Genomic DNA, 20,000 nt, shown 5'->3' with positions numbered 1-20,000 from the left:
AATGATGATGATGGAGATGATGATGGAGACATGATGATGATGATGGAGATGATGGTGGAGATGATGATGATGATGGCGATGATGTTGGAGACATGATGTTGATGATGATGGTGGAGATGATGGTGGAGATGATGATGATATTGACCCTGCAGACATGATGATGGAGATCATGATGTTGATGATGATGATGATGGAGATGATGACAGAGATGATGATGACGGAGTTGATGACGACAGAGATGATGATGACGATGATGACGTTGCAGGCAATGGGCAGCAAGCGGCAGCAAGCGGCGGCTGCTGGGCGGGAGATGATGGAGATGATGATGACAGATGATGATGACGTCAGAGATGATGACGACAGAGATGATGATGACGACAGAGCTGATGACGACAGAGATGATGACGACAGAGATGATGACGACAGAGCTGATGACGACAGAGATGATGACGACAGAGATGATGACGACAGATATGATGACGACAGAGATGATGACGACAGATGATGACGACAGAGATGATGATGACGATGATGACGTCGACGATGACGTTGCAGGCAATGGGCAGCAAGCGGCGGCTGCTGGGCGGGCTGCTGTCGTGCCGCTGCCTGCGGGCGCAGCACGAGGAGGGGGGGGCGGCCTCTGTGCTCGACTTCTCGCACTGCAGCCTCGACGCGGTGCCACGCGACGTCTTCTCGTGCGAGCGCAGCCTTCTGGAGCTCTACCTGGACGCCAACCAGATCGAGGAGCTGCCCCGGGTCGGTGGCTCGCTCGCCCGCAAGCTCACCCGCTCGCTCGTTGACTTCGCTCGCCCGCTCGCTCGTGCGCCCGTTCATTTTCTGCACTCATTGGCACGCTCGCTCGCTCGTTGGCCCACTCGCTCGCTCGTTCGCTTGCTCGGCCACCCGCTCGCTCGTTCGCTTGCTCGGCCACCCGCTCGCTCGTTCGCTTGCTCACCCACTCGCTCGCTCGTTCGCTTGCTCGCCCACCCGCTCGCTCGCTCATTTGCCCGCTCGCTAATTTTCTTCACTCATTGGCATGCTCGCTCGCTTGCTCGCCCACCCGCTTGCTCGCTCACCGGCTCGCCCGCCCGCTCGCTCGCTCATTTGCCCGCTCGCTCATTTTCTTCACTCATTGGCACGCTCGCTCACTTGCTCGCCCCCCCCGCCCACTCGCTCGCTCACCGGATCGCCCACCCGCTCGCTCGCTCATTTGCCCACTCGCTCATTTTCTTCACTCATTGGCACGCTCGCTCGCTTGCTCACCCACCCGCTCGCTCGCTCACCGGCTCGCCCACCCGCTCGCTCGCTCATTTGCCCGCTCGCTCATTTTCTGCACTCATTGGCACGCTCGCTCGCTTGCTCGCCCACCCGCTGACTCGCTCGCTCACCGGCTCGCCCACCCACTCACTCGCTCATTTGCCTACTCGCTCATTTTCTTCATTCATTGGCACGCTCGCTCGCTTGCTCGCCCACCCGCTGACTCGCTCGCTCACCGGCTCGCCCACCCACTCACTCGCTCATTTGCCTACTCGCTCATTTTCTGCACTCATTGGCACGCTCGCTCGCTTGCTCGCCCACCCGCTGACTCGCTCGCTCACCGGCTCGCCCACCCACTCACTCGCTCATTTGCCTACTCGCTCATTTTCTTCACTCATTGGCACGCTCGCTCGCTTGCTCGCCCACCCGCTGACTCGCTCGCTCACCGGCTCGCCCACCCACTCACTCGCTCATTTGCCTACTCGCTCATTTTCTTCACTCATTGGCACGCTCGCTCGCTTGCTCGCCCACCCGCTTGCTCGCTCGCTCGCTCACCGGCTCGCTCCCCCGCTCACTCGCTCATTTGCCCGCTGGCTCATTTTCTTCACTCATTGGCACGCTCGCTCGCCGGCTCGCCCACCCGCCCGCTCGCCCATTTGCCCGCTCGCTCATTTTCTTCACTCATTGGCACGCTCGCTCGCTTGCTCGCCCACCCGCCCGCTCGCTCGCCCATTTGCCCGCTGGCTCATTTTCTTCACTCATTGGCACGCTCGCTCGCTTGCTTGCCCCCCCACCCGCTCACTCGCTCATTTGCCCGCTCGCTCATTTGCTTCACTCATTTGCCCGCTCGCTCATTTTCTTCACTCATTGGCACGCTCGCTCGCTTGCTCGCCCCCCCACCCGCTCACTCGCTCATTTGCCCGCTTGCTCATTTGCTTCACTTCGAGGCCATAATTATAATATATATTGGGGGGAGGGATGTGATATTGACTCTGCAGACATGATGATGGAGATGATGATGAGTCCCCCCAATATATTGCTATAAAATAGATTAAAAAAAAATAATTGCTATGCTATGTAAATAAAAACAACAATTTGCTAAACCTTGGCCACAATATCTGGAATTGTCTTCATATATATCAATGCGTAGATTTCTGTTCATATGATTGCGGTTATGGTTGTACTTTATTAATCCCTAATCTCAAACATTACATACAATGAAGCAAGAAATGGTAAAAAAAAGTATAAACAGAGCAATGTAATACAATACACTATTCGACATTATTGTTAAAAATATATAAAAAGTCCATCCCATGTGTTGGTGAATTTTTTAATATATTTTAGGTAGGAAATTAGTTTTAAAATTTAGATTTTTTTCTGGGGGGGGGGACCCCCAAAACCCCCGGGAAGATCTGGCCCCCCCCAATGTTGACTCCATGGCTACGGCCTCGCTTCACTCGCTCGCAAGATCGCTCACTTGCTCGCTCGCCCTCTCACTCGCTCGCTCGCTCGCCCTCTCACTTGCTCGCTCGCCCTCTCACTCGCTCGCTCGTTCGCCCACTCGCTCATTTACTCCACTCGCTCGCACGCTCATTCCCTGACTCGCACGCTCGCACGCTCACTCAGAGAGTGAACGACTCGGAGAGAGAGAGAGGACGACTCAGAGAGAGGGAGTGGATTACTCAGAGAGAGAGAGAGAGAGGACGACTCAGAGAGAGAGAGAGTGGACGACTCGGAGAGAGAGTGGATGACTCAGAGAGAGAGAGAGAGAGAGAGAGAGAAAGGACGACTCAGAGAGAGAATAGTGGACGACTCGGAGAGAGAGAGAGTGGACGACTCAGAGAGAGAAGAGTGGATGACTCGGAGAGAGAGAGGACGACTCAGAGAGAGAGTGGACGACTTAGAGAGAGAGAAGAGTGGACGACTCGGAGAGAGAGAGAGTGGACGACTCAGAGAGAGAGAGTGGACGACTCAGAGAGAGAGAGGACGACTCAGAGAGAGAGAGTGGACGACTCAGAGAGAGAGAGAGTGGACGACTCGGAGAGAGAGAGAGTGGACGACTCAGAGAGAGAGTGGACGACTCAGAGAGAGAGAGTGGATGACTCAGAGAGAGAGAGTGGACGACTCAGAGAGAGAGAGAGGACGACTCAGAGAGAGAAGAGTGGACGACTCAGAGAGAGAGAGTGGACGACTCAGAGAGAGAAGAGTGGACGACTCAGAGAGAGAGAGTGGACGACTCAGAGAGAGAGAGTGGACGACTCAGAGAGAGAGAGTGGATGACTCAGAGAGAGAGAGAGAGTGGACGACTCAGAGAGAGAGAGAGTGGATGACTCAGAGAGAGAGAGAGTGGATGACTCAGAGAGAGAGAGAGTGGACGACTCAGAGAGAGAGAGTGGATGACTCAGAGAGAGAGAGAGTGGACGACTCAGAGAGAGAGTGGATGACTCAGAGAGAGAGAGTGGATGACTCAGAGAGAGAGAGTGGACGACTCAGAGAGAGAGAGAGTGGATGACTCAGAGAGAGAGTGGATGACTCAGAGAGAGAGAGTGGACGACTCAGAGAGAGAGAGTGGACGACTCAGAAAGAGAGAGAGTGGACGACTCAGAGAGAGAGAGTGGATGACTCAGAGAGAGAGAGTGGATGACTCAGAGAGAGAGAGTGGACGACTCAGAGAGAGAGTGGATGACTCAGAGAGAGAGAGTGGATGACTCAGAGAGAGAGAGTGGACGACTCAGAGAGAGAGAGAGTGGATGACTCAGAGAGAGAGTGGATGACTCAGAGAGAGAGAGTGGACGACTCAGAGAGAGAGAGTGGACGACTCAGAGAGAGAGAGAGTGGATGACTCAGAGAGAGAGAGTGGACGACTCAGAGAGAGAGAGTGGATGACTCAGAGAGTGGATGACTCAGAGAGAGAGTGGATGACTCAGAGAGAGAGAGTGGACGACTCAGAGAGAGAGAGTGGATGACTCAGAGAGTGGATGACTCAGAGAGAGAGTGGATGACTCAGAGAGAGAGAGTGGACGACTCAGAGAGAGAGAGAGTGGATGACTCAGAGAGAGAGAGTGGATGACTCAGAGAGAGAGAGTGGATGACTCAGAGAGTGGATGACTCAGAGAGAGAGTGGATGACTCAGAGAGAGAGAGTGGATGACTCAGAGAGTGGATGACTCAGAGAGAGAGAGTGGACGACTCAGAGAGAGAGAGAGTGGATGACTCAGAGAGAGAGTGGACGACTCAGAGAGTGGACGACTCAGAGAGAGAGAGTGGACGACTCAGAGAGAGAGAGAGTGGATGACTCAGAGAGTGGACGACTCAGAGAGAGAGAGTGGACGACTCAGAGAGAGAGAGTGGATGACTCAGAGAGTGGATGACTCAGAGAGAGAGAGTGGATGACTCAGAGAGAGAGAGAGTGGATGACTCAGAGAGTGGACGACTCAGAGAGAGAGAGTGGACGACTCAGAGAGAGAGAGAGTGGATGACTCAGAGAGTGGACGACTCAGAGAGAGAGAGTGGACGACTCAGAGAGAGAGAGTGGACGACTCAGAGAGAGAGTGGACGACTCAGAGAGAGAGAGAGAGTGGACGACTCAGAGAGAGAGAGTGGATGACTCAGAGAGTGGACGACTCAGAGAGAGAGTGGACGACTCAGAGAGAGAGAGTGGATGACTCAGAGAGTGGACGACTCAGAGAGAGAGAGTGGATGACTCAGAGAGTGGATGACTCAGAGAGAGAGAGAGTGGACGACTCGGAGAGAGAGAGTGGACGACTCAGAGAGAGAGAGAGTGGACGACTCGGAGAGAGAGAGTGGATTACTCAGAGAGTGGACGACTCGGAGAGAGAGAGTGGACGACTCAGAGAGAGAGAGTGGACGACTCAGAGAGAGAGAGTGGATGACTCAGAGAGTGGATGACTCAGAGAGAGAGTGGATGACTCAGAGAGAGAGAGAGTGGACGACTCAGAGAGAGAGAGTGGACGACTCAGAAAGAGAGAGTGGATGACTCAGAGAGAGAGAGAGTGGATGACTCAGAGAGTGGACGACTCAGAGAGAGAGAGTGGATGACTCAGAGAGTGGACGACTCAGAGAGAGAGAGAGTGGACGACTCAGAGAGAGAGAGAGTGGATGACTCAGAGAGAGTGGACGACTCAGAGAGAGAGAGTGGATGGCTTGTAGTGATGCGCGCCGCATTTCTGTACGTCTGTCTGTACGTCTGTCTGTACGTCTGTCTGTACGTCTGTACGTTTGTCTGTACGTCTGTCTGTACGTCTGTACGTCTGTCTGTACGTCTGTCTGTACGTCTGTCCGTCTGTCTGTACGTCTGTCTGTACGTCTGTCTGTCTGTCTGCTGCTGCTGCTGCTGGTGCCGCTACTTCCCACAGCAACTGTTCAGCTGCCAGGCCCTGCGCAAGCTGAGCGTGCCGGACAATGACCTCTCGTCCCTCCCGCCCGCCATCGCCGGACTCAGCAACCTGCGGGAGTTGGACATCAGCAAGAACGGTGGGGCAACGTGGGTGGGGCATCGTGGGTGGGGCATCATAGGTGGGGTATTGTGGGTGGGGCGTAGTGGGTGGGGCAACGTGGGTGGGGCATCATAGGTGGGGTATTGTGGGTGGGGCGTAGTGGGTGGGGCAACGTGGGTGGGGTATTGTGGATGGGGCATTGTGGGCGGGGCATCGTGGGCGGGGCATTGTGGGTGGGGCATTGTAGGTGGGGCATTGTAGGTGGGGCATTGTAGGTGGGGCATTGTGGGTGGGGTCTTGTGGGTGCGGCATTGTGGGTGGGGCATTGTAGGTGGGGTATTGTGGGCGGGGCATTGTGGGTGGGGCATTGTGGGTGGGGCATTGTGGGTGGGGTATTGTGGGTGGGGCATTGTGGGTGGGGCGTAGTGGGCGGGGCATCGTGGGTGGTGCGTAGTGGGCGGGGCATCGTGGGTGGGGCAACGTGGGTCGGGCGTAGTGGGTGGGGTATTGTGGGTGGGGCATTGTGGGTGGGGCATTGTGGGTGGGGCATTGTGGGTGGGGCATTGTGGGTGAGGCATTGTGGGTGAGGCATTGTGGGTGGGGTATCGTGGGTGGGGCATTGTGGGTGGGGCATTGTGGATGAGGCATTGTGGGTGGGGTATTGTGGGTGGGGCATTGTGGGTGGGGCATTGTGGGTGGGGCATTGTGGGTGGGGTATTCTGGGTGGGGCATTGTGGGTGGGGCATTGTGGGTGGGGCATTGTGGGTGGGGCATTGTGGGTGGGGTATTGTGGGTGGGGCATTGTGGGTGGGGCATTGTGGGTGGGGCATTGTGGGTGGGGTATCGTGGGTGGGGCATTGTGGGGGGGCATTGTGGGTGGGGTATTGAGGGTGGGGCATTGTGGGTGGGGCATTGTGGGTGGGGCATTGTGGGTGGGGTATTGTGGGGGGGGCATAGTGGGCGGGGCATTGTGGGTGGGGCATTGTGGGTGGGGTATTGTGGGTGGGGCATTGTGGGTGGGGCATTGTGGGTGGGGTGTTCTGGGTGCGGCATTGTGGGGGAGCATTGTGGGTGGGGTATTGTGGGTGGGGCATTGTGGGGGGGCATTGTGGGCGGGGCATTGTGGGGGGGCATTGTGGGTGGGGTATTGTGGGGGGGGTATTGTGGGTGGGGTATTGTGGGTGGGGCATTGTGGGTGGGGTGTTCTGGGTGCGGCATTGTGGGGGGGCATTGTGGGTGGGGTATTGTGGGGGGGGTATTGTGGGTGGGGCATTGTGGGGGGGGCATTGTGGGTGGGGTATTGTGGGTGGGGCATCGTGGGTGGGGCATTGTGGGTGGGGCATTGTGGGTGGGGTATTGTGGGTGGGGCATCGTGGGTGGGGCATTGTGGGTGGGGCATTGTGGGTGGGGTATTGTGGGTGGGGCATCGTGGGTGGGGCATTGTGGGTGGGGCATTGTGGGTGGGGCATTGTAGGTGGGGCATTGTGGGTGGGGCATTGTGGGTGGGGTATTGTGGGTGGGGCATTGTGGGTGGGGCATTGTGGGTGGGGTATTGTGGGTGGGGTATTGTGGGTGGGGCATTGTGGGTGGGGCATTGTGGGTGGGGCATTGTAGGTGGGGTATTGTGGGTGGGGCATTGTGGGTGGTGTATTGTGGGTGGGGCATCGTGGGTGGGGCATTGTGGGTGGGGCATTGTGGGTGGGGCATTGTAGGTGGGGCATTGTGGGTGGGGCATTGTGGGTGGGGCATTGTGGGTGGGGCATTGTGGGCGGGGCATTGTGGGTGGGGTATCGTGGGTGGGGCATCGTGGGTGGGGCATTGTGGGTGGGGCATTGTGGGCGGGCATTGTGGGTGGGGCATTGTGGGTGGGGTATTGTGGGTGGGGCATTGTGGGTGGGGTATTGTGGGGGGGGCATAGTGGGTGGGGCATTGTGGGTGGGGCATTGTGGGTGGGGTATTGTGGGTGGGGCATTGTGGGTGGGGTATTGTGGGTGGGGCATCGTGGGTGGGGCATTGTGGGTGGGGCATTGTGGGTGGGGCATTGTAGGTGGGGCATTGTGGGTGGGGCATTGTGGGCGGGGCATTGTGGGTGGGGCATTGTGGGCGGGGCATTGTGGGTGGGGTATCGTGGGTGGGGCATCGTGGGTGGGGCATTGTGGGTGGGGCATTGTGGGCGGGCATTGTGGGTGGGGCATTGTGGGTGGGGTATTGTAGGTGGGGCATTGTGGGTCGGGCATTGTAGGTGAGGCATTGTGGGTGGGGCATTGTGGGTGGGGTATCGTGGGTGGGGCATTGTGGGTGGGGCATTGTGGGTGGGGCATTGTGGGCGGGGCATTGTGGGTGGGGTATCGTGGGTGGGGCATCGTGGGTGGGACATTGTGGGTGGGGCATTGTGGGCGGGCATTGTGGGTGGGGCATTGTGGGTGGGGTATTGTAGGTGGGGCATTGTGGGTCGGGCATTGTAGGTGGGGCATTGTGGGTGGGGCATTGTGGGTGGGGTATCGTGGGTGGGGCATTGTGGGTGGGGCATCGTGGTGGGGCATTGTGGGTGGGGTATCGTGGGTCGGGCATTGTAGGTGGGGCATTGTGGGCGGGGCATTGTGGGTGGGGTATCGTGGGTGGGGCATTGTGGGTGGGGCATCGTGGTGGGGCATTGTGGGTGGGGCATCGTGGGTGGGGCGTAGTGGGTGGGGCATTGTGGGTGGGGCATCGTGGGTGGGGTATTGTGGGTGGGGTGTTGCGACGGGCCAAGGTGCCCGCTCGCCTTGTGCCTCACAGGGCGAACTGCCACTGGGGGTGCCCTAGGCTAGCCCACTTATTCAAACTATGAACTATTTGACTATTTTCTATTTTACACGCTTTTATTTAACTCACTCTGTCTGTTGTATCCTCAACTCTGTCTGTTGTCGTATCCTCAAATCTTGTAACTCAATTTTAAGCTACTTTCCAATGTGGTATCGACTGCAAACTTGGTATACGTATGTCATACTGATGACAATACTATATTTCATCATAAAAATTTAAAAAAATATCTATATTTTTAAGCACTCTTTTTTAGAAATTATGTTTCGGCTTGGGTCTAATTGTCCACGCTCAACTGACGTTGGCTGTAAATCACCACGGCCCCCTTACGTTGTGGCAAGCTTCGGGCCACTTCCTGGAGTCGTGGAGTTCTGCCATTACGAGTACATTTAATATTAATGCGTGTTATAAAAAAAAGTATTTTTAAATGTTACTTATTTTTTACCAGGTAAGGCCCCACTGAGCTATGGAGCACTTTTTCCAGGGAAGCAAACTGCCCATCACTTCATGATGGCTCGCTACGAAGTGGCTTGTCGTCGTCATCACGTGAACATGTATAGCAGTAGCCACATACTCTGAACTTCGCGATTCTAAATGTGGAGGGGAAAAACCGGAGGACCGGGAGAAAAATCCACACGACCAGGTTGGAGAGAGAGAGAGAGAGAGACACCGCAAACTCCAAATATACAGCAGCAGGCGTCAGGGGTCGGAATCGAATCCGCTGACCTCCTGTACACCAGGCGAGGTAGTTAACATCTCACAGGGTCTGGGATCGAACCCACGACCTCCTGCATACCAGGCGAGGTAGTTAACATCTCGTAGGGTCTGGGATCGAACCCACGACCTCCTGTGTACCAGGCGAGGTAGCTAACATCTCACAAGGTCTGGGATCGAACCCACGACCTCCTGCGTACCAGGCGGGGTAGTTAACATCTCACAGGGTCTGGGATCGAACCCACGACCTCCTGCGTACCAGGCGAGGTTGTTAACATCTCGTAGGGTCTGGGATCGAACCCACGACCTCCTGTGTACCAGCCGAGGTGGTTAACATGTCATCAGGGTCTGGGATCGAATCTACGACCTCCTGTACACCAGGCGAGGTAGTTAACATCTCATCAGGGTTTGGGATCGAATCTACGATCTCCTGTATACCAGGCGAGGTAGTTAACATCTCACAGGGTCTGGGATCGAACCCACGACCTCCTGTGTACCAGCCGAGGTGGTTAACATGTCATCAGGGTCTGGGATCGAATCTACGACCTCCTGTACACCAGGCGAGGTAGTTAACATCTCATCAGGGTTTGGGATCGAATCTACGATCTCCTGTATACCAGGCGAGGTAGTTAACATCTCACAGGGTCTGGGATCGAACCCACGACCTCCTGTACACCAGGCGAGGTAGTTAACATCTCGCCACCGTGGCGACCCAACCACAGTGCATAGTAACAACTGCAGTGCCCCAACTGTCAGGCTGATGCCCGCTAGTTGGCAAGGTGCCGGGTCGCCACGCAGAGACAGCTGCCGATGGGGGCGCCCTTCGAATGTGGCGTAAGGTGTTCTGTTCGCTACCAGCACTTGCCCCAGCAGCCTGCTGAGGCTATAATCGGGGCGGGGATCTTTGTCTTTGTGCACCCAGGCATTCAAGAGTTCCCGGAGAACATCCGCTGTTGCAAGTGCCTGTCTGTGTTAGAAGCGAGCGTGAACCCCATTAGCAAGTGAGTTCACGCACGCAGTAGCACGCACACACGCGCACGCACACGCACACACACACGCACTCACACACACACACGCACACACACACGCGCACGCACATGCACACACGTACACACGCACTCACACACGCATGCATGCACTAGCACACGCGCACACACTCATGCACTGGCACACACGCACTAGCACATGCGCGCGCATGTATGCACTCACACACGCACGCACTCTCACACACGCGCACACACACACGTAGACGGGACTGACACCCTGGTTAGCGCTACACCGCCCTACGAACCCGGCCACCCGAGTTCGATTCCCGCTCGCGGCCAACACCAGTCACGATTATTTTAACCGGTCCTGGTGCCTCCCGTAGGTCGACTCAGCCACAAATGGCTACCTGGTGCGGTGTAGTAAACATCGCCACTGGGGGAGACAAAGGCGGTCGAGCGGGCGTGGTGCTATGCATAATGTCTGTTAATTGCCATACAAACAACGCAACCGGCAATGGATACCCATAGTCATTCACATGCATCCATTAATCTCCCCACCGCCACTTCGCACAGGAAGTGCTCACAAGTGACGTCATCACATCTACCCCTCTATCTAAGGAAGGAATCAGGAGGATTTCTCCACTAATCTGGCTGTCGCCTGATGAAGCCGGTTGCCAATTGCCGGCGAAACGTCGTGCTCAGCTTGTAAATGTTGCGGCTTCGCTCTCCAACACACAATCTGTGTGGCGCTGTGCTCGTCACGAATTGACCACGTCCTGTTCACGTGACAAACCCCTTGCTGATTGGCTGTGTCGGGTGGTGGCGGGTTTAACGGCACATTTATATATTCACCCGATCTAAACCCCCCCAAAACAACTTGTATTATGGATGATGTTAGTCGTGAGAGCCCTGCTACGTGGTAAGCGTTATGGAGGACCTTTGTCTCTGTGTGCAGGTTGCCAGAAGGGTTCACTCAGCTCCTAAACCTGACCCAGCTCTATCTGAACGATGCCTTCCTCGAAGCGCTGCCCGGCAACTTTGGCAGGTAAACACGCACACGCGCGCGCACACACACACGCACGCACGCACGCACACTGCATGCACACTCGCACACGCATACACGCGCACGTACACACGCACGCACACTGCACGCACACGCACGCACGCACGCACACATGCAGACACACACGCACGCACGCACGCACACACGCACACACGCACACACGCAGACACACGCACACACACACACGCGCACACGCACACACGCAGACACACGCACACACACACACGCACACACGCAGACACACGCACACACACACACGCACACACGCAGACACACACACGCACACACACACACACACGCACACACGGACACGCGCATGCACTGCACACACACACGCACATGCACACACGCACACACACGCACGCACACACGCACATGCACGCACACGAATACACACACATGCAGACACGCACGCACACGCACGCACACGCACGCACACACACACGCACACACGCACACACATAACAAAGACAAAGATCCCACCCTCGTGTAGCCCACGCAGACTGTCGGGGCAAGTGCTGTTAGCGAGCATCGAGCAACCTATGAAGGCCGGCACTGTGGCACACGGGGGGGGGGGGGGTGGCCAGCACCACGCCCGACCGCCTTTGTTTGTCTCCCCCGGTGGTGATGTTTACTAAACGCCAGCTACTCATTTGAGGCCGAGTCGACGTAGGTGAGGCCCAGATCCGGGTCGGACAATAGTCACCGGTGTTGGCCGTGAGCGGGAATCGAACTCGGGTTACCGATCACAGTTAAACAGAAAGACAAAGGTCTCCCGTACAGCCTTAACAGGCTTCTGGGGCAAGTGCTGTTCGCGAGTGGCACCTGTGAAGGCCTGCACGGCAGATGGGGGAGTGGGTGGCTAGTAACCGCCTTTGTCTCCCCGGTGGCGATGTTTGCTACACCACCGCACCAGGTACTCATTTGAGGCCGAGTCGACCTAGGGTGAGGCCCAGATCCCTGTGAAACAATAGTCACCGGTGTTGGCCGTGAGCGGGAATCGAACTCGGCACGCACGCCAGCGATCACCATTTCCCGATATAGACCGTGCAACCGCGTTGTTCTTTCCCAGAATAAACCGTGTGGTCTCGACGAGACGCGATGGGGAGAGCGGCGGGTGAGAGAGAGAGTGAGCGAGAGAGTGAGCGAGAGAGTGGGCGAGAGAGTGGGCAAGAGAGTGAGCGAGAGAGTGAGCGAGAGAGTGAGCGAGAGAGTGAGCGAGAGAGTGGGCGAGAGAGTGAGCGAGAGAGTGAGCGAGAGAGTGGGCGAGAGAGTGGGCGAGAGAGTGAGCGAGAGAGTGAGCGAGAGAGTGAGCGAGAGAGTGGGCGAGAGAGTGGGCGAGAGAGTGAGCGAGAGAGTGAGCGAGAGAGTGAGCGAGAGAGTGGGCGAGAGAGTGAGCGAGAGAGTGAGCGAGAGAGTGGGCGAGAGAGTGGGCGAGAGAGTGGGCGAGAGAGTGAGCGAGAGAGTGGGCGAGAGAGTGGGCGAGAGAGTGGGCGAGAGAGTGAGCGAGAGAGTGAGCGAGAGAGTGAGCGAGAGAGTGGGCGAGAGAGTGAGCGAGAGAGTGAACGAGAGAGTGAGCGAGAGAGTGGGCGAGAGAGTGGGCGAGAGAGTGGGCGAGAGAGTGAGCGAGAGAGTGAGCGAGAGAGTGAGCGAGAGAGTGAGCGAGAGAGTGAGCGAGAGAGTGGGCGAGAGAGTGGGCGAGAGAGTGAGCGAGAGAGTGAGCGAGAGAGTGGGCGAGAGAGTGGGCGAGAGAGTGAGCGAGAGAGTGGGCGAGAGAGTGAGCGAGAGAGTGGGCGAGAGAGTGGGCGAGAGAGTGAGCGAGAGAGTGAGCGAGAGAGTGAGCGAGAGAGTGAGCGAGAGAGTGGGCGAGAGAGTGAGCGATAGAGTGAGCGAGAGAGTGAGCGAGAGAGTGAGCGAGAGAGTGAGCGAGAGAGTGGGCGAGAGAGTGGGCGAGAGAGTGGGCGAGAGAGTGAGCGAGAGAGTGAGCGAGAGAGTGAGCGAGAGAGTGAGCGAGCGAGAGAGCGAGCGAGCGAGCGAGCGAGAGAGCGAGCGAGAGAGCGAGCGAGAGAGCGAGCGAGAGAGCGAGCGAGAGAGCGACCGAGAGAGCGAGCGAGAGAGTGAGCGAGAGAGCGACCGAGAGAGTGAGCGAAAGAGTGACGGAGAGAGTGAGCGAGAGAGTGACCGAGAGAGTGAGCGAGAGAGACAGCGAGAGAGTGAGCGAGCGAGAGAGCGAGCGAGAGAGTGAGCGAGAGGTGGGGGTTTACATAAAGCAAAGTTATAAAAAAAAATTACGAAATGATGAACGAAGCAAAGTGCCGACTACACCGAGCATCTTCTTGTTTCCACTGATCGTAAAAAAGAGAGAGAAAGATGTAGCCAGAGAGAGAGAGCGGGAGTGGTGGGTGGTTGGAGAGTGGGGGAGAGAGAGAGTCTAAGCATACAGAGAGACATTGAGACGTGAGATAGAAGGGATAGAGAGACAGAGGGAGAGAACGTGTAAGTGTTCAGACAGACTTTTGACTTTCAAACAACTTTTATTGCCGCCAGCAGCAAAAGCACTGGAGGCGATTTCGATACGAAACACACAAAGTCACCAGCAACACAAATTAAAATAAACGCTACAAATCCACGCGCTGTCATGGCGCTAAAAGCACCGCGCACAACACGAAAGAAAAGTCACGTGGTGGCTGTGGTCATCGCGCACGCCACGGTGACGAGCGAGCGCTTCACAAGGTGAACACGAGGGTGCCGTCCACGCTGGTACAGAGAGGGGCTTTTCCGGCTCCCCAGCGTTCGAAGAAGACGTGAGATTCTTCTCGCGTGTAAACTACGCGCACATTGCTTGCCACAAGTGAACCCACAATGCATTGGTGATCTCGTCGAGGAGCACGAAAACATCATCACGCCAACTCCGATTATGCTCGCAGCAACAGCAGCGGCTTTTGGCTAAGCCATCGAACAAAAACAACCTGGCACGCGTCGTCATTGCCCACACTCATCTCCGTCTCGCCTCACTAGCTTGTCTCCGTGCTCTCAACTGGCTAATCATCGCCAGTAGGGTCACGTACAAGACCGCCTGCCTCTGCCACAATGCCTTCACATCCGCCTGCCCGCCGTACCTTTCTTCATTATTGACGACTTGCAGCTCAGCACACGGCAGATTGCCTGCGCAGCGCGACTCACGACCTCTTGATACCAAGATCCAGGATGGTCGTCGTGTCTACGCGCCGCTTCTCGGTGGCAGCCCCAACATTCTGGAACGATATCCCTCTGCACGTTCGCAGCATCGCCTCAATCGCCTCCTTCAAGAGAGACTTAAAAACTCACCTCTACAATCACGTGCTTTCGAGCGACTCCGAGCTTGGCTCCGCGCCTCTGAGTTGCGGCCACTACGTCTGCAAATTTGCGCGCGTTACGAATTGAACTATTATTATTATTAAATACGGGGGTCACCACATTATTGCGGTGACCCCCGTATTTGATTTTAATTGGTTGTCCCCCCCCCCCGCACCTGCGCCGCACCGGTTTTGCGCAACGCAAGCAATCGTCATCAGGAGAAAAAAAAAGTCGTAACTAGCTGTGATGTTTCCATCCTACCTTCCGATGTTAGTAGTTCTTTTCGACTCTCTGGTTTTGCGTCAACAGGTTAAATGTCTTTACATTTGTAATGCGGGCGTAAACGACCTTCCGGAAGTGACGTCATGGGGGGGAGGAGTTACGTCACGTGGGGGAGAGGGTAGCGGTCTATAAGGGGGGTAACCGGAAGCAGTCGGGAGTGATCGGGGACTGGGAGAAGTGAGAGGCCACGCAGGGCGAAGGGTGAGAGGGAGTGGCGAGGTCGCCACACACCCAAGCCACGAGGATCGGCACTGTCGGCCAACGGTGACCGGCCCGGGGGCAGGAGGAGCAGCGAGGAGGCTGCAGAGAGCAGCGGGTCTGCAAGGGAGGAGTCGGCAGCAGGGGTCTGCATGGCGCGACAGCAGCCTGGGGCTGCAGAGTGTGGGCTACAGGAGCGACAGCAGCCTGGGGCTGCAGGGTAGAGAGTATATAGGGGAGTACCGTGAGGGAAAGAGATCGAACCCAAATAAAGGACACAGGACAGAGAGAAGCGTCCGAGTCTTTTATTACACATTAACAGGTTCAATGTCTCACACTAACACAGCCACCGTTGCTCGTTCTCCTCGATGTGGCGGTGGCTCTCCGATCTTACATTGACATGCAAATTTATCACATTAACGTCAGCCGCACCTAGTTTACACAACAAAGGCTCATTCCTAACAGCGTGCTTCAGCCGCACCGAACCTCACAAAAATAATATCCAGGGCCTACCTTGGCTCCTCCCACCCTCAACCAGTATATATACAAGGACTGTTTTCTTGGAATTTCTCATTTACTTGATACGGCTATCGTGCTGTGACGGTTCCACCTGAAGACGGAAGCTTGTGTTGCCTCCGAAACGTCGTGATTTTTCTACACCCATTTCAAACCTTTACAACATCCTGCCTCAGCAGCTTTCTCGCTATTTTCTTTCTCCTGATGACGATCGCTTGTGTTGCGATCGAAACGTCGTAGTTTTTTGTTATTTTCTTTGAAGCTATCTCCGTTACTTTACTGAAAGACTCAAGAATATAGATTTATTTAGTTTCGTCTATTGGTCTCTATGTGTCTCTATGGATCTCTATGTGTCTCTATGTGTCTCTATGGATCTCTCTGTGCCTCTATGGATCTCTACGTGTCTCTATGCATCCTTACGTGTCTCTATTTGTCTCTATGGACCTCTATGTGTCTCTACGGATCTCTCTGTGCCTCTATGGATCTCTACGTGTCTCTATGGATCCTTACGTGTCTCTATGGACCTCTATGTGTCTCTACGGATCTCTCTGTACCTCTATGGATCTCTACGTGTCTCTATGGATCTCTACGTGTCTCTATGGATCCTTACGTGTCTCTATTTGTCTCTATGGACCTCTATGTGTCTCTACGGATCTCTCTGTGCCTCTATGGATCTCTACGTGTCTCTATGGATCCTTATGTGTCTCTATGGACCTCTATGTGTCTCTACGGGTCTCTCTGTGGTTTTATCTGTAACTAAACGAGCGAAACTAATGAAACTTACAAACTAACGAAATATATGCAGTGACTCCGACAGACGTTGTACTTTACTCAGGCACAGCCCTATCTCTAGGCCCAGGCTTCGTTCTTGGCACTTGAACTTCGTCTCCAACCGTCCACTCCCCTCGTGCTGTCCCCTTTTATATTATCCTGAGCCCCCCTTTCTAGAAGCTTCACCCCCCCCCCCCCAATCACTTCAGCCAATCCTCGTCCTCCTCCGACGGTTGTCAACCGTCGCCCCTCCAGTCAACCCTCGTTTCCCGCCTTTAACGCTTGAATTTTTCCTCCAAATCCCTTTTGATTTTCAATCCTGACCAATCGTCTTTGAGGCCTCCCTGCACCAATCAGAGGGCTTGGTTGAAACTTACAAAACTAACGAAACTTACGAAACTAGCGAAACTAAACAAACTAGTGAAACTGACGAAACGAACGACGCTGACAAAACTAGCGAAACTAAAAAACTTACAAAACTGATGAAAATGACGAAAATAACGAAACTTATAAAACTAATGAATAAATGATACTAACGCAACTAACGAAATTAACGCAACTAACGATACTCGCAATACTAACGCATCTAACGAAACTACCGAAAGTAATGAAACAAACGCTACTAACGCAACTAACGCAACTAACGCTACTAACACAACTAACGAAACTCACGAAACTACTGAAAGTAATGCAACTAATGAAACTAACGCTACTAACACACCCAACGAAATTCACGAAACTACTGAAAGTAACTCAACTAACGCTACTAACACACCTAACGAAACTCACGAAACTACTGAAAGTAACGCAACTAATGAAACTAACGCTACTAACACACCTAACGAAACTCACGAAACTACCGAAAGTAACGCAACTAACGCAACTAACGCTACTAACACACCTAACGAAACTCACGAAACTACCGAAAGTAATGCAACTAACGTAACTAATGAAACTAACGCTACTAACACACCTAACGAAACTCATGAAACTCACGAAACTACCGAAAGTAACGCAACTAACGAAACTAGCGAAACTAACAACACTAGCGAAACTAACGTAACAAGCGAATCTAATCAAAATAACAAAACCTACAACGCGAATGAACTAACGAAACTAACAAAATTAACTAAACAAAAACTAGGGTGGAGTGACGGTGCAGCTGTTAGCGCTACGCTGCGCTACGAACCCGGCGACCCGAGTTCGATTCCCGCTCACGGCCACCAATGCCACCGGTGACGATTATCTGAACCGGTCCTGCGCCTCCCCTAGGTCGACTCGGCCTCAAATGAGTACCTGGTGCGGTTTGTAGTAAACATCACCACTGGGGAGACAAAGGCGGTCGGGCGTGGTGCTGTCTTTCATAGGTACTACTCGCTGACAGCACTTGCCCCAAAAGTCTGTTAAGGCTATACGGGGGATCTTTACCGTTGTTACTGATGTACGTGTGCGTGTGTATTTACTGGTGTACGTGTGCCTGTGTGTTTACTGGTGTACGTGTGTGTGTTTACTTGTGTATTTGTGTGTGTTCACTAGTGTACGTGTGTGTGTGTATATTTACTGGTGTATGTATCTGTGTGTGTGTGTGTTTACTTGTGTATGTGCGTGTTTATTTACTGGTGTACATGCTTGTGTGTGTGTGTGTGTTTTTACCGGTGTATGTATCTGTGTGTGTGCAGGCTGGCCAAATTACAGATCTTGGAGCTAAGGGAAAATCACCTTAAGACGCTACCCAAGTAAGACACGCCGTCACGCAGACACACAGACAGACATACACAAAGCTTCACTACATAGACAAAGATCCCCTGTATAGCCTTAACAGACTGTAAGGGCAAGTGCTGTTAGCGAGCACCTATGAAGGCCGGAGCGGTACACGAGGGGGTGGGTGGCCAGCACCACGCCCGTCCGCCTTTGTCTCCCTAGTGGCGATGTTTACACACCGCACCAGGTACTCATTTGAGGCTGAGTCGACCTAGGGGAGGCCCGGGACCGGTTCAGATAATCGTCACTGGTGTTGGCCGTGAGCGGGAATCGAACTCGTGTCGCCGGGTTCATAGCGCAGCGCGCTAACCGCTACACTACCGCTCCCCACTACATAGACACGCACACACGCACAGACAAAGTAAGGAACACACGAACGGGACAAAGATGCCCCTGACAGCCTTTGCGGATTCTTGGGGCAAGTGCTTGCGTGGCGATGTTTTTGCACACCTCAACGGGAACTCATTTAAGGCTGAGTCGACCTAGGGGAGGCCCGGAAACGGTTCAGATAACCGTCACCGGTGGTGTTGGTATAGCCGCGAGCGGAAATCGAACTCGGGTCGCCGGGTTCGTAGCGCTGCGCTCACCGCTGCGCCACCGCTCCCCGGGACACGCATTGCTCACGACCCCCACGCTGCCTTCGGAGAGATTCTCATCCAGATTTGAAGCTTTCGTGACCGCAAGGATTCGTATTCTTAGTTCTTTCGGTAAAGTCACGTAGGTAAAAAAATGAAATTAAAATTAATAAAAATAAAATAATACAATCACGACGTTTCGGAGGCAACACAAGCCTCCGTCATCAGGTGGGACCGTCACAGCCAGATTTGCTGCATCAAGTGAGGGAGGGATTCAAGATGCAAGAGACTAGGCTCTAAGGAAAGCTGTCTCGGGTGTGGACCAATCAACTTCAAGGACAGTGCATATCATTATCAGAGTTATGTCTTTTGTTTGTATTATGACTGCAGGTATTGTGGTCTATGTAAACATGACTCCTTGTAAAAAGGTGTCAGTTTTGTTGCCAGATAGAAGGGTAAAAAACCAATTATCATGGTACTTTAGAGCTTGCATCTTGAATCCCTCCCTCACTTGATGCAGCAAATCTGGCTGTGACGGTCCCACCTGATGACGGAGGCTTGTGTTGCCTCCGAAACGTCGTGATTTTATTATTTTATTTGTATTAATTTTAATTTCATTTTTTACCTACGTGACTCTACCGAAAGAACTAAGAGTAAGATTCTCATCCAGCAGTGGAGTGACAAAGGGGCGCCGTTGTGCGTGCCGTGCGGTGTCCGCACGCGTGATCGTGGTGCACGGTTGGCGGGTAGGATGGCAGTCGGAGTTTAAGCGAGCACGTGTGTGCGTGTGTACTACACACTCACTACTACACACTACTACGCGTGTCTCTCTGTGTGTCTCTCCGTGTGTCTCTCTGTGTCTCCGTATCTCCCGACTCCCCCGCGTCTCTCTGCGTGCGTCCGTGTCTCTCTGTGTCTCCCTATTGTCCCGTCTCCCGACTTCCACGTGTCTTCGTGTGTCTCTCCGCGTGAGTCCGTGTCTCTTTGTGTCTCCGTATCGTTTCGTCTCCCGATCCCCCGTGTCTCCGCGTGTCTCTCAGCGTGTCTCTCCGTGTGTCTCTCCGCGTGTCTCTCTGTGTCTCCCTATTGTCCCGTCTCCCGACTCCCCCGTCTCTCCGCGTGTCTCTCCGCGTGTCTCTCCGCGTGTCTGCAGGTCGATGCAGAAGCTGTCTCAACTGGAGAGGTTGGATCTGGGAGGCAATGAGATGCTCGACATGGTGAGAAGAGGCGCACGCAGACGGCCGATTTGAGTGTCTCTCTGTCTGTCTCTCTGCCTGTCTCTG

The 20,000-nt window shown here is 54.5% G+C and overlaps 1 protein-coding gene across 5 annotated transcripts in view; it reads left to right on the top strand.

Annotated features, from left to right (window-relative positions):
• Window positions 1–20,000, top strand: part of LOC144952367 (uncharacterized) — a 158,069-nt gene that overhangs the window by 37,622 nt on the left and 100,447 nt on the right. For all 5 annotated transcript variants that reach the window (XM_078882767.1, XM_078882790.1, XM_078882760.1 and 2 more), the window contains exons 2-7: window positions 556–756; window positions 5,633–5,750; window positions 10,152–10,230; window positions 11,171–11,260; window positions 18,061–18,117; window positions 19,871–19,934. In XM_078882767.1, the coding sequence (XP_078738893.1) occupies window positions 559–756; window positions 5,633–5,750; window positions 10,152–10,230; window positions 11,171–11,260; window positions 18,061–18,117; window positions 19,871–19,934 (606 nt within the window). In that variant the 5' untranslated portion in view covers window positions 556–558. The remainder of the gene's footprint in view (window positions 1–555; window positions 757–5,632; window positions 5,751–10,151; window positions 10,231–11,170; window positions 11,261–18,060; window positions 18,118–19,870; window positions 19,935–20,000) is intronic.

Source organism: Lampetra fluviatilis, chromosome 3, assembly GCF_964198595.1.
Source record: "Lampetra fluviatilis chromosome 3, kcLamFluv1.1, whole genome shotgun sequence".
NCBI classification, from domain to species: Eukaryota; Metazoa; Chordata; class Hyperoartia; order Petromyzontiformes; family Petromyzontidae; genus Lampetra; species Lampetra fluviatilis.
This window is presented reverse-complemented; position numbering and strand designations above follow the sequence as displayed.